Raw genomic sequence first — 15,866 nt, 5'->3', positions numbered from 1 at the left:
CAGCTGGGCAAGGAAGGGGATTATCCCACTCTGCTCTGGGCTGGGGTGGCTCCACCTTGAGTCCTAGGGGCAGTTTTTCATGCCACAATATAAGATATAAAGATATTAAAAAGTGTCCAAAGGAAGGCCATAAAGATGATGAAGGATCTGAAGGAAGAGCCTTATGAGGAGCACCTGTGGTCACTTGGTCTGTTCAGCCTGGAGAAGAGACTGATGAGAGACCCCTTTGGATTCTGCAACTTCTTTGTGAGGGGAAGAAGGGGGCAGACACTTAACCTTCTGCGTGGTTACCAGTGACAGAAAACAAGGGAATGGCCTGAAGTTTTGTTGGGGGAGTTTCAGATTATTAGGAAAAGGTTCTTGCCTCCAAGGATGTTTGGGCACTGGAAAAGGTTCCCAGGGAAATGGTCTCAGCACCTAGGTTCAAGAAGTGTTTGGAGAATGCTCTCAGGCACTTAGTGGGATTCTTGGGGTGTCATGAACTGAACTTTGATGATCCTTGTGGGTCCCTTTCAATTCAGGATATTCTATGATTCTACTCTGTGTTTGTAGATGCAGGCATATATCCAGCTGAATGACCATGTGAGACGAATACCTTCCATATACTTACTTTGAACTTGCTGCTAAACTCAGAGGAGCTAAGAAAAACATGTAATTTTGAGTCTTACAAATTCTGCATAGATCTGTAAAACTGGACATTTCAGATTATTACAGTGCCCAGAGGCAGATCAAATCATGTGTGCCTCAGAGCAGATATGCTAAAAGGAATGAACACTCCACAATCCTGGAGAATTCAGTATTGGCACAAACAATGGATCTAAAAGGTCCATTGTAACATAGTAAAAGCCAAGTGTCATCTGTATGCTGTCCATGAAAGAACACAGGCAGCTAGATATTTGCCTGCTATCAGGAGACCTCATGGTTCAAAGTTTGCTGCCTGGGCTGTTGTCAGTTACAGCACATGAAGGCTTTCCTTCTAAGAGACATGGATAAGCCACATAATGCTTCACTGGGGGAAAACATCACAGTCTGGCTTTCTTCAGGAACATTGACCGTCTTGAAATCAGCTCTCTTCTTTAAAGATATTAAAAAATGTAGTAAGAAAAACAAGGTACAAAAAATTGTTTGCATCAGGCACAAGAATTAGAGTAAGAATTCTTCATAAGAATTCCTATGCATAAGAATTCTTCGTGTTTCACCACAACCTACTTTCTACGGACAATTCAGTATTTTGTAGTTTTCAGTGGTATCTCTAGCTGAAACCACCTACTGATCATTTGTGTGAGCTAAAAATTGAGTACTTCAGATTTAAAATCCAAATGAAAACCAGAAACACTCATGATTTCAAAGGTCAAAATTACTTTTTTTAGCCCATACTCATTTACATTTTTGCATGGGCAAAACCGTAGCAACTCTAGACAAAATGTATTAAGTGTTTTGGAAGATAAAAAAAAGTATACATGAAAAATCTAAACATGTTCTTTCTAACTGGAAAGAGGACCAAAAAAGTATAGCCCTAAGCAAAAGGTTTTTTCCACAACAGAACAGCTGCTCTACACTGACAGCATTTTTTCTCACCCTGCTTACAGACCTAAGAACCTAGACTACAACTGTAAAACTGTCACCAATGAAACCAAGTCTTTGATACAATAAAATATTATAGCAGTCTCTAGTGTCACTCTTGAGAACTCATCTTCCCTCTTGAAGGATATATAAAGGCAAGTCCTCCATTTCACAAGGGAAAAAGCCCTAGAATTTTATGCCTAGAAAAACAGGACTGGCCAATTTTACAGATACCTCTGGAAGTGCTGGACTGCAAGATGCACTCAGTTATTCCTTCAAGGCAATTGTGATAAAATTGTTTGCTACAGCTGAATTTAACACATTTGAAAAGGCCAGTTTCATGTATTAAAAACTTGAGTGGACAAGGGCATGTACAAGTCAATGTTGGCCTTGCTTAGAGCAGGAATTTGAACTGCACGACCTGCTGAGGTCCTTTCCAGTCTGGATGATTCTCTGGCACAGTCATCCTAATACTCATAGAAATTTTTCAAGAAACCAACCCAGGAACTGAGTATTTTACCTAAGCTCTTGCATGTAGTTGAATTCATCATGTTCTTGCACTTACGAAAGTTGAGGAACTTGAAAATGCCACTCTGAAATCTATACAGTAAAACAGAACACACAAAACAGGATTCCTTTACATGCCTCTCTGGTGAATTATTTTATAATACTTACAGTGAATTCTCATTTTATTTCATACACTATACACTAGAATTGCAATCAACAATATTTCAAAAGAATCCAGTTTCCAAGTTCACCATACTCTCCATTTCAACACTTAGGCATTTAAAATACATGAAAGTTAGATTAATAATAAAGTAGACCTGATATGAAGTCAGAACTTACAAAGAGCAACATCTCTGCATTATTTTACCATGACTACTTTCCATAAGTGGTAACTACACAATGATTAATGATTAAAATGCAGATCAGTTTACAGCATTCACAAAAACAGACTTGCCACATGAATGTGAAAAAAGCAGCGGCCTCTCACAATTTAAAAGTGACTTTCCACATGCTTGTTTTATTTGCAAAAACCATCTCCCAGCCCCCATATTTACTGAAGAAACCAAGGATTCGGTTATTTAAAATGATTAAAAATCATTTTCAGGCTGAGTCTGAAGGGGGAGAGGGCAAAAATGATTTATTTCAATGTTTCCTTTGCACATAAACAGACTTAGCTCTGCTCCACAAAATATTTAAACTAGCAGAGATTTTAAATTACAGACATCAGTGCTAAATAGTTAAGGAGACAATTTTATACACACTCCTCCAATCTAACAAAATAAAAACTCTAGGAACAGCCAATTGTTTTCTTAGGCTTTCTGTACACTTTGAACACCACTACTACTACACAGATTCGTATGATTATTACACTCTCATATGGAGCATTACAGTAAAACTAAACCCTGAAGTTGTCAGTGGAAAGTCAACTAAAAATGGCACTTAACACATACACACATCAATTTCTATTTTGCTTTATTCACACAGTTATTGTAAGCCTTGCAAACAAACTGCAAGACAGCCAAATTTGCATTCTGTGCAGTTTTGAGTCACACCCATTTCTCGTTGTTTTTATACAAAGCAAGAGATTCCCATTTGTCATCTTCTGCCACACTGCAGCAAAATAAGTCTTCTATATACCTATAAATGATAACATTTAAGTCTACTTAAGTAACTTTCACAGTTTCTATTTTACTTGCAGTTCTATTAACAGTGAAGTTGGAAACATTTTTAAAAGACCAGTAAAGCCATCAGTCCCCTAACTGCAAGTTCTTATAACTTAAGAAAATAAATTCTTTTCAACTGCTTAACAGTCCATCTTAAGTATCAGATGTGATGCTTATAAAGCAGATACTAACAATTCATATGCATTCCTTATGTCAGTGAACTGGTAAGAGGAAAAGTAAATCCTCAATGCAATCACATTTGAAATCTGATCCCCTTTGTATGACTGCATATGACATATTCAATTTGTGTCTGTAATTTTTAAACAGTCCTTTTTTAATTACACTTCGGAAACTATATCCCCATTTTTAAAACAAGTTGTTCTACAGTGTAAGGAGAATCCACAGAGTGGATTCCCCAAAGTTCATTCTCTAAGCCATTTGAAGAATAAACTAGGTTAGCAAGTCAATCATGTCAATCATTTAGCACATGTCAATGTGCTAAATTGAGACCTAGACAGATTAAGAAACATTTTGAAGCAGTGTTGAGTAAATAATTTTGGTAAGCTGTAAAACTGCCACATGCAAGGTATACTGTACTATAACAGCTCCAAATCCTTTATAAAAACCTTGCATTCCTTCCTCTCGTTTTATAGTATTTATGCAGTCTTTTACTCCCTCATACTGAGTATTGATTGGAAGCACTTCATAGCCAAGGTCTGTATTGTCAATTATTGTGCGTGTCCCTTGAATATGAAGGCGGTGCAAAACTGTTTCCAGTGGGTAAAGCATGACATCAGCACAAAGGCTAGCAGCAAAGCCAGCAATAAGTTCTGGAAAATACGCATCCAGCATGCTCTGTACAGAAGTGGAGCTCTCAGTTGGAAGGTTGTGGGAATTATCCCTTTTCAAAACAAACAAGACAAGCTTCTGTACGATGGAACTGATGATGTAGTGAAGAACTCCATGTAGAGCAGTGGGAAAAGTCAGGACCATCAGAGGAAGGAGACGCTTGCTATGGGGTACTCCCAAGCCTACGACTCTGCCAATTCCTTCTTTCACACAGTCCAGAATGCCAGGATTGTCTCGAATTATTTCACTCTACAAGCACAAACAAGGAGTTACAACTCATGCTGAGCACTTCAAAAACATCCTGACATCCACTCGGACATATCACTGCTGAACCTTTTAAAATAGTTAAACACTTGCATGCTATTATGTCTACACAGCTGTACGAATGAAAGTCCCTTGTTATAACACTCTTCACAGCATTCAATTAAGCCTGTTTTTAAAGAATGAACCCATCTTAAAGAGGTGAGTTTTTTAGTGTATACTGCAGTTATCTGTGTTTCTACCAAAGAAATGCAACTTTCAGCCTACTGCTGAAAGTATCAGAATGCAAAACAGTCACGAACTTCTAATGTCTACATCTGGAGCAAAATGCCAGGAAGTACTTATTTAACCCAAAATTCCTTTACTTTAAAGACTATTGACTATAACCTTTGAACTTGAATCTACATAGCAAAGACTTCTGTAACTACTGTTGAAAGGTCACTTTTTACATGAATTTAATAGGTTCAGTTTTGAATGTTTTCATGGCATTATATGCATTTAAAGTAGTATTCTTTACCCATGCTGTCTCTTAGTGAAGAGATAATTATTCTACTCATGTGCTGAAAATAAAAATCCTGTAATAATTATTTGCTGTGTTACAATCCACCTGTGAGGGTAGGATTAAGTTTAAAACTTTATTTCCCCTACTAATAGTTATACTCCAGTGTTTTATCATGTGGCTTACACCCAAAATTCAAGACTTCGGTGTTCTCCTAAATGCCCAAGTCTCTGAGTCCATGTGGTCCATGTCCTGACCTCACACCAGAATAAACCACCAGAATATTCCTCAGTATTTTGAGGAAATATTAAATAGCCTGCAGAGCCTTGATGGTCTTTTCTGTGTGGGCAATAAACTAGTTTAAATGCCTGAGAACATAATGCTGTTGCAGACTTTAAGTACAAGTTAAGCAGCACAACCCCTACTGACTCTTTTTCTGTCCCACATCACTACATTCACTGCACTCCAAAACCACTCCTGCTTTGGCCTAACACGCCACCAAGAGGTTTGAGATGCTAATGACACAAGAACAAATATAACAGCTACAAATTTCCACCATTTACAGCTATTTTGATGAAATGTATTTACTTGGATAAGTGTCAAACAGATACTGTTAAACAGAATGGTTTATCAGAATTAAGACCGTAAAAGTCAATATAAACCTGCTAGTAGGAAATTCAACAGTCTTCAACTTTTCCGGTTTGTCATTGGTCATTGTCTTCTTGCAGCACAGGAATGTAATGCAAACCTGGCAAGCCAAGTTGCTCCCCTGCACCGACTGATACAACATAAAAATCTTCACAAACACTATCATTACTTCTGCTGTGTTTCTAATAAAATAATGATAATGTTTCCAGGAAATCAAGAACACATTTTGTACAGCATACATACACATACACACACAGACAGACACACACTTTTTCACTAAAATACTTGCACACAGCTGAAGCTACTAATCTTAAAATTCTCAGATCTCAGTGGAATTTTCATAACCAATCCATTACAGAGAAGATCACCTACCTAAAAGGCTGAGAGAGATTTTTTTTTATTGTTTTCCTATTAAATTGCTTTCTAGCAAAGGAACTTTATACTTGCAAACAGAAGACAGGCTCTAAATCATGTTCTCTTTTATTGGTAAAAAATTTACCTGTGCCCAACAACACAGGTAATGTAACATCCTTTCAGACAAAAATATAAGCAGTAAGATATAACATTCCATTCTGCAGCCTGCACTGAACTCCAGAAACACTGACAGTGTTCCACGATTGTTTCTAGTTCCAAAATTATGGCATGCTCAGGGTAGAGCCATTCCCCAGCAATAAAGAATTTGAGTTCCAGCCAGGTTCCCATTATGACACCAGCTAAGTCCCCTGAATATTCCCCAAACCAGAGATCCCATGAGGAAAGAAGGTTTCTAAAATACAGAGTATCTTCAGAGGAAGTGAGTTTGTTGCTGGGAGTCTGTCTATAACTCTCCCTGCACAGATGCTTAATCTCATCTGTCCTGTTAATCCATAATGCAGCCAGTTCAGACAGAACAGCTCTCCTAATACCTTCTGGCTCATTTCAGCTTGGATCGTCTGCCCACACCAGAATCCTGCCCCTGTCCATGCCTCTAAAGTACATGCTGAAACTAAGAAACTGCAGAAGTCAGCCTTCTACCCAGAAAAAGCACCATTCTGGACACATACACTAGCAAACTAGTCTTGACAGTACATACAACTTGCCCATGCTATGAATGAAAATTATTATTTTAATAATGACTCCGTGACACATGAGTGACTATCCTGCACCCTCCATATGAGAGTTCACTCTATAGAAAGAGTTCCATTAGCTGCACAGAGACTCTGTCATACCACGTAAGAGCAAGTCATTATACAGAGAGGGATGGGAGAATTATCCTGGACCATTACTGCACAGCTAACCCTTGTCTTTCTCCAGAAAGAGATGCAACACCTAGACAGGCAGTCTGCAACACAGTGCTGTGGGCTACTCTGCACAGTTACAAAACAAGCTAAGACGTATTCTAAGTCACAGGTCCAGATTTTAATTTTTGTGGCTAAGGAAGAATTAGATGAAGATTAAAAGTAAAAAGCTGATTGAATGAAAACAGTCCTGAGGAGGTAGAGTTGAGTATTTCATTAAAAATCCCCACTGAACTATTGGAAAAAACTTTACAGTTTTTGTAGGGGACAGATGTCATTGTAACAACATGCCTAGAAAGGCAAAGTTTAAAAATCTTACATGAGAAAAACTACTTTATGTTTTATCTGCTGGAACACACAGATATAGCATGTCCCTATTTCATATACAATATATTCCAACCATCTACATTAAATGTCCTTTCTAATTCTAGATTTAGAGTTAAGATAGTACATTGATATACCCTACATAGGTAACACCCATTTCAGCTAAGTCACATAACCTCAAGCAAAACAAATGCAACTACTGCAACATATACCTGAATTCAAAGATTCATCTCTCCACGTAATCTAATCTATAAAGAGTAACAGTATCTTTTTAAATGTTCCAAATATATTTAAGTTACCTGTACAGTTTCAATCAGGCTTGCAGAATAAAAAGGCATTGCTATCACATGTGTTAACCTGTAGAAATTAACAATGTAAGAATTAACATAATGACATACTAGAATTTCAGCCAAACAAGCACCTGTAAGTTGATAAAGCTATCTATCAAATTATCCCTGAGAGAAAATTAACAAAGTATAACTCAATTACTAAAACTGTATGCCAACATGTTGAGATAAGCTTCAGTCAAAAGTTTAGTTAAATTCTATTTCCATGTGACCAGACTGATTAAGGTCTAAAATAGTCTAATCTTTTAATTTAGTTGAGTTCCACAGACACAGGGATCTAGTATGAGAAAACCTGTGAAAGTGGTGTATGTAATCAAGATTGTTCAAAAAATCAGCATTTGAAAAGTACTGTTAGCATCTTGTCAAAAAAATGCAGCAGTAGACTAAACTTATGTCCATTTGGTAGTTTTATTATGTTTAGATAGTAAGACATAAGACACATGCTATACTTACCCTTTGAGTAAAAGGTGTCCACCTATCTGCTTGAGATTCCATTTATGTGAAAGCTCTCTAAAAAGAGAAGTATTTACCACAAAATGAATAATCATCCACACGTAATTCTCAAGCAATTCTTCCATGAGTGTCAACAACCTGTCGTCAGTCTTCATATTGGTGTTCTACTATTCATGTTGAAGTATTTCCCATATTGGAAAGACACAGCAAAACATTTAGTAAATCATGCTTAAGTTCAAGTAGTTTTTTGGGCCTGTCAGATATTCTACCAAAAAAAAGGTTTCAGTTATTAATTGCTCAGATGTTTGCAGCTCTCACAGCAATTGATTTTAATCAGTTCTGCATTTATTTAGCAGCCTTATGTATAAGCGCTTGAAGCAATTTTCAGGGAACAATGGAGTACTTTAAAATCTTCCTACTTTTCCTTTATCAAGAAATCATTTTTATTTCATTTTGGTTTGGTTGCGCTCTTTTGTCCTTTAGGTTATGTCTACCCTGTTGTTATTTCTTTCCAGAAAATATAAATCATATTCAGGTTCGATAAGAACTTGATTAAAAGTACAAGAGGTCAGGCTAGAAGTTGCACAGTAATTCCGTATAGACATAACTGAAGTTTTTTGTCCTATGACCAGTCCTTAGCATATTCTGACAAAAAATAAGAAAACCCATGTGTTTAACACAAAGGTGACATCAAAAATATTTCCTTGAAGTAGTATTTCTAGTTACGCACTTCAAAATACAAACAGCAAATGTTTACAGTCCACTTGACAGAAAATGTAAACCCACATTTGAATGTAATACCATTCAAATGCCACATGTACTGACAGTGCATATTGTCAATACTCTAGCTATGAGGTATAGATACTTGTCTGAAGTGCTGGGCACACTAGACTTTAATAACAACATTTTTAATAACAAGCTATAACGTTTTCAGCTTCAAGTGTTGTCCAGGAATCACAATCAGACACTGCTTGTAGTTAACCCTAATCCAAGAAAGGCAAGATTTAACTCTTTCTGAAGAATTGTGTGTTGTTACTAGCTATCACATTTTAAATACATAGGTCAATACTCAACAGGAACAGAAGATCATTTTTACCATTATATATTTCAGACACTTGGATCACATCCAGTTACCCATAATACTTAAATGATGTGGAAAATTAAAACAGCCAAACTAATGCGTGAAAGCCTAATCTGTCAATCCACATGGCATAACTGTCCCTGCAGTGCAAGAACAATTACATAGCAAGTTTGGTAGTACAAAATGTTCACACCCATTTCTGGCCTCCTCTCCTAAAACAGGACTATTCTTTCATGTAACTATAGCATAGAATTAGAATTGACACTTCACCTCTCCGTGTTCTTTGGACCCTGATAATGCATTTAAATAACCTTTTAAATCAGATTTGCTGACACTGCTGCTACAAGCAATAACCTTCTCATTTCTGTGACCACCCAAACATGCAAGCCACCATTAAGAAGAAAGAGACAGTATTCAGTAGAAAACTGTTGTGGGGTGGTGCATGTAGGAGAAAACCATTTTAGCCAGATCACTTTCACAGTCCAGTTAATTTCCTGACTATTCACACACTGTGTTTCCACAAAGATGGGAGTAGCACAGAAGAAGGAATGAGCTGGTTCCAGCGAAAGGTTTGATTCTTCTGGCAGCAGCACCAGCTTACTTTCCAAACTACTGAACTGGTCCACAAGCAGAAAGCTCACATTTGTGAGAATTCAGAACTATGAAGATATAAACACTATATCACATCTCATGAACTTAAGCATACCCTAGAGCTGTATCTAAAACACACTTGGAGGAAAGCACAGGCCTGAAAATTTCAATTACCTATGAAACAGAGCTGACCAAAACCCTTATACACACTCTGTACAATTTAAATGTGAAACACTTTTGCTAATGCTTTTAAACTTGCAAATGCCTATTTTTATTAGTATGGATACATGAATCATAACAGTATTTGATTCATCCTAACCATATTTCTTCTTTTCAAACCCAGGGTAATGTCCATGTCCCTGATTATTTTTAGTAAAAAACTACTAAACCTTCGCAGCAGAAGGTTGACATAGTGATGTAGAATGATTACTATCTCTTTAAATGAAGTCGGTAATTTTTAGTGTTAATGTCTTTTTTTATGGGAATACTGAAAAAGGTACATATAGCTGTTGGTCAAGGAAGGCAGGAGACAAAGCTGCCAGTAACACGGACGCCCATATACCATGTCTTCTCATTCACTAATGCAGGCCATTCTGTTCTCCCTCCTCCACTGCAAGGACAGTGCAAATATTCAGCAAAATGTCAGTGCTAGCTCATTAGCTGTGCAAGTTTTCTGTATTTAGATTAATAAGACCAGGAATTTTTACCTTAGGTATGGTATTTGCTATTACCACACAATAAACACCCAAATAAAAGAAGAAAATTATGGGGTTTTATTACAGAGTTGAATACCAAAGATCAATTTGCTGCAGCATGTCTAAGCCAGAGAAGTAAGCAGACACAAACAAATCAAGTTATTTATGGATTATAAGGTCTTCTTTTCCAAGACAACCACACTGTTTGGAAACACCTATTTATGTCTGGTTATTCTCATGAAGCAGTATTTTTCAAACAGCCTTACTAACACTTTGCAAATAATTCAACAACTTATTGATTTGTTAGAAATGGTAAAAAAAAAACATGCAATACCTTGGCAAAGGTGTAAATTCACTGATGATGCCTTCTGTTCCCAGGGTTATGCCCTGAACAATGAAAGTGCTGCCCATTCCTTTCCAGAGAGCTCTTGGACCCTGTGTGTTGAAATATCTAACATAAAACTCAAAAATATTTTCAACTTATTAGTAAAAAATTTCAGTAAATTCAGACCACACAGGGCCACAATTCTACTGTCCAACTCTGTCATTAAACTTGGGTAACAACTCATTTTTTAATATATGAAGAAGTTTTTGTTTTTCAATAATTTCAAAGACCTGACAATAATTTTGGAGGCATGTCTCCCACTGTTAATACTCTGTATTATAAACTTAACACCATTTTTTATGGACAAAATGAGCTTGAGATGTCAAAAGTACACCCATAAGATATTCAAAATTAAGCATTTCTTCCTGCCTTTTGATCTGAGTTTTAGGATTGCCATTCCCCTGCAGAATTGGAAATATATTCAGTACTACCTTTGGAAGGAGTCACTTCAACAATAACACATAATGATTATTATCCACATAATGATTAATGATCTTTTAGAAACCTAATAAAAAAAAATTCAGGGACTGTTTGTTTTCTAACATCTATAAATCATTCCCCACTAAGCACTGGACTTCTGAAAAAAATAATGGTTTACTTGATCTTCTTGACACATTTCTGTAACCATAAAAATAACAAACCCTGAGAACAACCATACTTTCCAGCACCACCTACATAAACACTTAAGAGATTTCAACATACATGCATGCTGTAGGAACTCTCAGTGCTCACATACAGCCTGACACCAAATACTAACCTGTGTCTTGTTGATGCAGTACATGATATTGACAATCGTAAACGGTGTGAGATGATAATTCCGTGCATGATAGTTAACCTGTTAAAATATAAATAATGGCAGTCTTAGAAACACACTTGCAGATGATACAACTACGAAGGATAAAGGTGTTTCAAATACAAGAATTTTTATCTCTGTAAAGATCAGCTAAAAATATGAGCAAGTTCTCACTGAAATTTAGGGAAATGGGCAGGCCTTTTAAGTATTCATATGCTGAAAGTTTAAACAATAAACCATACACAAATCAGAACCTATTCAACAAAGCATTCTGCTTGTAAATAGGGATCTGGAAGTTGCTCTGCAGACCCCAAAACACTCGCTGTAATTTGCTTTCCACTGCCCAAACAAAAATGAGCAAGATTTTTCAAAATAAGCTAAACTACAGAATAGAAAACACGTATTCTACAAATAAAAACTTGTTAATGTAGCAGAGGCCCCCTAAAAATTACAAAGCTTCCTATAATACATACTTTCATACAGAGATATGACAGTACACAGGAGTTTTGCTGCAATAGGTAATATAAAAGTCATACCTGACACTGACGACGTAGAACAATGCAAGGATGTGCCAACACATTTTCTGTAAATAGACTTTAAAGAAAAATTGCATTTAATGCATGAGAAGCTACCAAAAATTCCTTAGAAAAGGCTTGTTAATTGTCTCTAACAACAGCAGATCAGTATTTGGAAAAGCAATATATTTTTTAGTGAATTAACAAGGCATGTAAAAACATGCTACCCAACAGCCTCCCAAGGAACAAGTTACATGAAATCTGACATATACATTCACTACAAAAAAAGCCCCATATATATATGTAGTATGCACATATTTTTATAAGCAAAAAAACATACCCAATTTCTTAATCTCATCCTCCCCAACGTATCATGGTACAAAACAAACCACAACCACAATTATGAGAGGATTAGTTCCCAGTTTTGTGCTAATTCTGCATACTGTATTATTAATCAGGACTCTCCTTAGGAGGGCCAGAGAAGGTACTAGCAGATGACACCTTTTCACCAAAAACAGTACTGACCCAAAACAATTCTCCTACCACTGCCAGAAGTCATATTTCAATCAAAACTTCACAGGAAAGTTCTCACCTCCAAAGCAGAATTCCTGGTTGCAGCCATTCAGAGAAAATATTAATTTCATCTCAAAGTGCGTGAGTGATCAGAGTACTTACCTGTACATTGTTCAAACCTGGAACATGGATTAGAAAAGTAGAACATCCAGGATTTTTACAAACAAAAGCTACAGAATCATCTGTGGTAGATTTCTTAACTTCCAATAAACAAGTGGCATAGAAAAATACTTCAGTTTTGTAACTATTGAGCTAGTTTGTATTTTGCCACTACCAAAAGAGGTAAAACTTTCCCTGGACATCAGCATCTTAAAATTCAGCACTTTGTCAAAAATACTATCAATAATCAGGGTCACTATAAAAAATAATAAAATGGCTTTCAGACCACTTAGATGAACATTATGGTACGAGGGTACTTCGGTAATACACATGAAGACATTTTCACTTTCTTAGAAAATATTTGTATTGCCTAGAAATATTAATAAAATTTGCAAATGTTGAAGAAATTTTCTGGTGTTACTTTCAGATTACTTGCACAGGGTACACACATCATGGGCATTCTATATGAAAAACTGTTTCTTCCATTCATGTAAGTATTTTTTGTCAACAGTTAAAAGAAAACAGAAACCTAAATAGGGGTAGTAGGTTTTTAAATACATTTCAACGGCTTATTGGAATAAAAACACAATAAAGAAGTGTATGTAGGATTTATGAGACACATATGAGTTTTACTACCCCTTTGTCACTGAACACAACTCTTACCTTGCAAGGCCAATACCAAAGCCAGCAAATCTGTTCAACTGCTCTGAAAAAGAAGAAAAAAACCAAAACAAAACCAGATTAAACAGCAGTGATAATCACAAAATAGAGAAAATGTGATGCACAGGATCTGAAAAACTAATTTTATCTTGTACTTGCATTAGAAAATTACAAGCACTAAACCACAATATTTATGGCAGTTGAGCAACAAAGGATATAAAAAAATTATTCCCCCAGGAATATTTGCACTTTGGACTGCATTTGAGTTTGTACATATTCCTATATATAAAATTCTGTTTTTCTTACAGGGAAAAAAAAAGAACAGAGAAAATGAACAGTAAAACAGAGAGCATTTTAATATCTTAAAAAAAACCAACTCAAACCAACTACTTAGTATGCATGAGTTTACAGTAATTCTGAAACATAAATTTAGATAACTGAGGTGAAAAATAATGTTGAAACAGTAAGAAGGCAAAATTTTGGGTGACATTACAAAAAGCCATGGATAAAGCAAATTTTCAAGCCAGTTGTTTATCTCCACTCCTTTGCAAAAATCTAGTTACTGGAGAATTACAGAAGTAATTAATTCAATTCTCTGTTGCCTGCAACAATACAGATTGGGAATTATCAGAATGGATTTTAAGATGAGCATCAGAACAGTAAAGGCATTTTAAAGATAATGCTCAGCCCTACAGTTTTCAGAGTGCAAGCAGTCTGAAGGCATGGATAAAGTCAGTAACTTCAGTGGGGCTTCACACATATGTGGCAGCCCTACTAAAAATGGTAAGATACCATTTGCAGCTGCTGGATTCAGTGATTACAGCAACTCCTTATCAGTGCTCCAAAGTGCCGAATGAACACACCTTCCACATGTAGATAGCGGGAAAAAATGTAGTGTCCAGCTATGCAAGGATACTTAAACAGTGCTTCAACCAGTGCATGGATGGATGGAGCCTAGCTAAAGGCTGTACTCTTTATAAGACCTGAATAAAAACACTGCACAACAGGTCAGAAAAGAAAGACCTGCCTACTAACATAATTTGATTTCAGGAAAATTACTATTTTATAAACCTTTTGATACTCAAGTGTGTATAACCTGCTTCTTTTATTTAAAGAAAACAACATACAGCACCCTAGATACTGCAAGTTCTCCTTAATTCATCTCAATTTTATGAAGATCTAAAATTACTTTATTTATGGAGGCTTATACTCCGTTTCCCAGCAATTACTGAAAAAGCCTTGTACTCAGTTGCTGCCTTAAATCCTACCAGTCTCACAGTTCCCTCACTATCATGCATGGACAGAGGAGGTTCACGTCAGCATCTCATGTTTTAAACACGAGAAGCCAAGCAGTCTATAACACCACTACAATACCGCAGCACTCTAAGAGCCTAAAAGCACTTCCTGCCTTTAAAGAGGGCGGAGTGTTTCTGCAGGACATTGTTTACATGGGCAATGAGGAGCAAGCTGCCCGCACACTGCTTAACGAGAAGCTGCGTACACATTCTGGCACTCTCAAATCATTTTGCATGGAGCTGAACAGTGCTGGAGCGCAACAGGCAGCGACGGAGCAGTCCGTCCCCGGCGCTTCAGCACCGCCAGTGAAAAGGAGGGCCGGGCGGCGCTCGGCCTGGCCGCGGCACAGCCCAGGGCCGCCGCCCGCCCGCCCTTGCCCGGCCCGGCGGGTCACTGCTCGCGGGAGATGGAAGCCGGGGGTCAGCGGGACCCGGGAGCGGCGAGAGGCGGCGGCCGTCCCCGGGCTAGCCTAGGCCGGGCCCTCCCTTACCGGCGCCGGGGCCGCCCGTCCCGAGGTTGGCCTCCTCGTTGGAGCCGGCACCGCTCAGAGGGGTCCCGGCCCCATACGGCGGCGTCTTCTCGCCCCAGTGCAGGTTGCGGCTGCCAGGGATATCGGGCGGGCTGGTCACCCAGGAGCCCAGCTCCGAGCCGCTGCTGAAGGGCCTGGAGCCGGGACCCAGTTCGTCGCGACCGATCCCGCGGTAGCCGAGGCCGTCGAAGCCTTCGGGGCGCCGCGGGTGCATGGCGGGGGTCGCTGAGGGAACCTGGCGGGGCCGAGGGGAGCGGGAGAAGGGCGGGAGGCGCCGCGCTCGGGCGCACCGGCGGCAGCGGACCCAGACCCGCCGCCCAGCCCTGGCACTTCCGGCCACGGTGAGGCCGCGCGCGTGACCGCTGAGGGGGCGGGGTTGGGCGCTGGGCCAATGGTGGCGCTCCGCTTGCCCGACCCGGGGCGGGGCGTCCGGCGCGGGGACAGGGGCGCGAGGGCTCTCCCTGGTGGTGCGGAGGGCGCTCCGGCCCGCCCGGGTGTGTGGATAATCCGAGTGCCGGCTCCGCTCCCGGCCTTGTCCCGGCGGGCCGCCCCCCGTGGGAAATCCGTGAGAAAGAACGAGAGGTGGCCGGAGAAACATAAGGTGGCCATGCGGATCTGCGACAGCAGTTTCCGGGGAAAAACATCCTTCATATCGACCTTGGAGATGAGCACAACACAGACACGGCAAGCGCAGGGATGAGGCCAAGGAGGGCGTGGACTATGGAGAGGAACACAGACCACCCAAGGTCCCCAAAGCC

The 15,866-nt window shown here is 38.9% G+C and overlaps 1 protein-coding gene across 1 annotated transcript; it reads right to left on the bottom strand.

Moving 5' to 3' along the window:
- Positions 1–2,234: 2,234 nt before the first annotated feature.
- Positions 2,235–15,459, bottom strand: SLC25A46 (solute carrier family 25 member 46). Its single transcript, XM_041467204.1, has 8 exons — positions 15,070–15,459; positions 13,287–13,329; positions 11,973–12,030; positions 11,401–11,478; positions 10,593–10,693; positions 7,892–7,948; positions 7,391–7,448; positions 2,235–4,331 (listed from the first exon to the last, which is right to left on the bottom strand). Exons 1-8 carry the CDS (start codon positions 15,320–15,322, stop codon positions 3,753–3,755), a joined length of 1,227 nt encoding a protein of 408 aa, XP_041323138.1. The 5' UTR covers positions 15,323–15,459; the 3' UTR covers positions 2,235–3,752.
- Positions 15,460–15,866: the final 407 nt, after the last annotated feature.

Source organism: Pyrgilauda ruficollis, unplaced genomic scaffold (genome assembly GCF_017590135.1).
Source record: "Pyrgilauda ruficollis isolate IOZ18807 unplaced genomic scaffold, ASM1759013v1 scaffold202, whole genome shotgun sequence".
NCBI lineage: Eukaryota > Metazoa > Chordata > Aves > Passeriformes > Passeridae > Pyrgilauda > Pyrgilauda ruficollis.
The sequence above is the reverse complement of the archived record's forward strand: the minus strand, read 5'-3'. Positions and strand labels throughout refer to the sequence as shown.

Bases quoted from the DNA above. Each gene is read 5' to 3' on its own strand.
- SLC25A46 (XM_041467204.1), bottom strand. From the start codon at position 15,322: ATGCACCCGCGGCGCCCCGAAGGCTTCGACGGCCTCGGCTACCGCGGG. The intron at 11,479-11,972 runs GTATGACTTTTA...ATATTTTAACAG, and splicing joins TTCTACGTCGTCAGTGTCAG to GTTAACTATCATGCACGGAA. The intron at 7,949-10,592 runs GTATTGCATGTT...TTCTCTTTTTAG, and splicing joins GAATTTACACCTTTGCCAAG to AGAGCTTTCACATAAATGGA.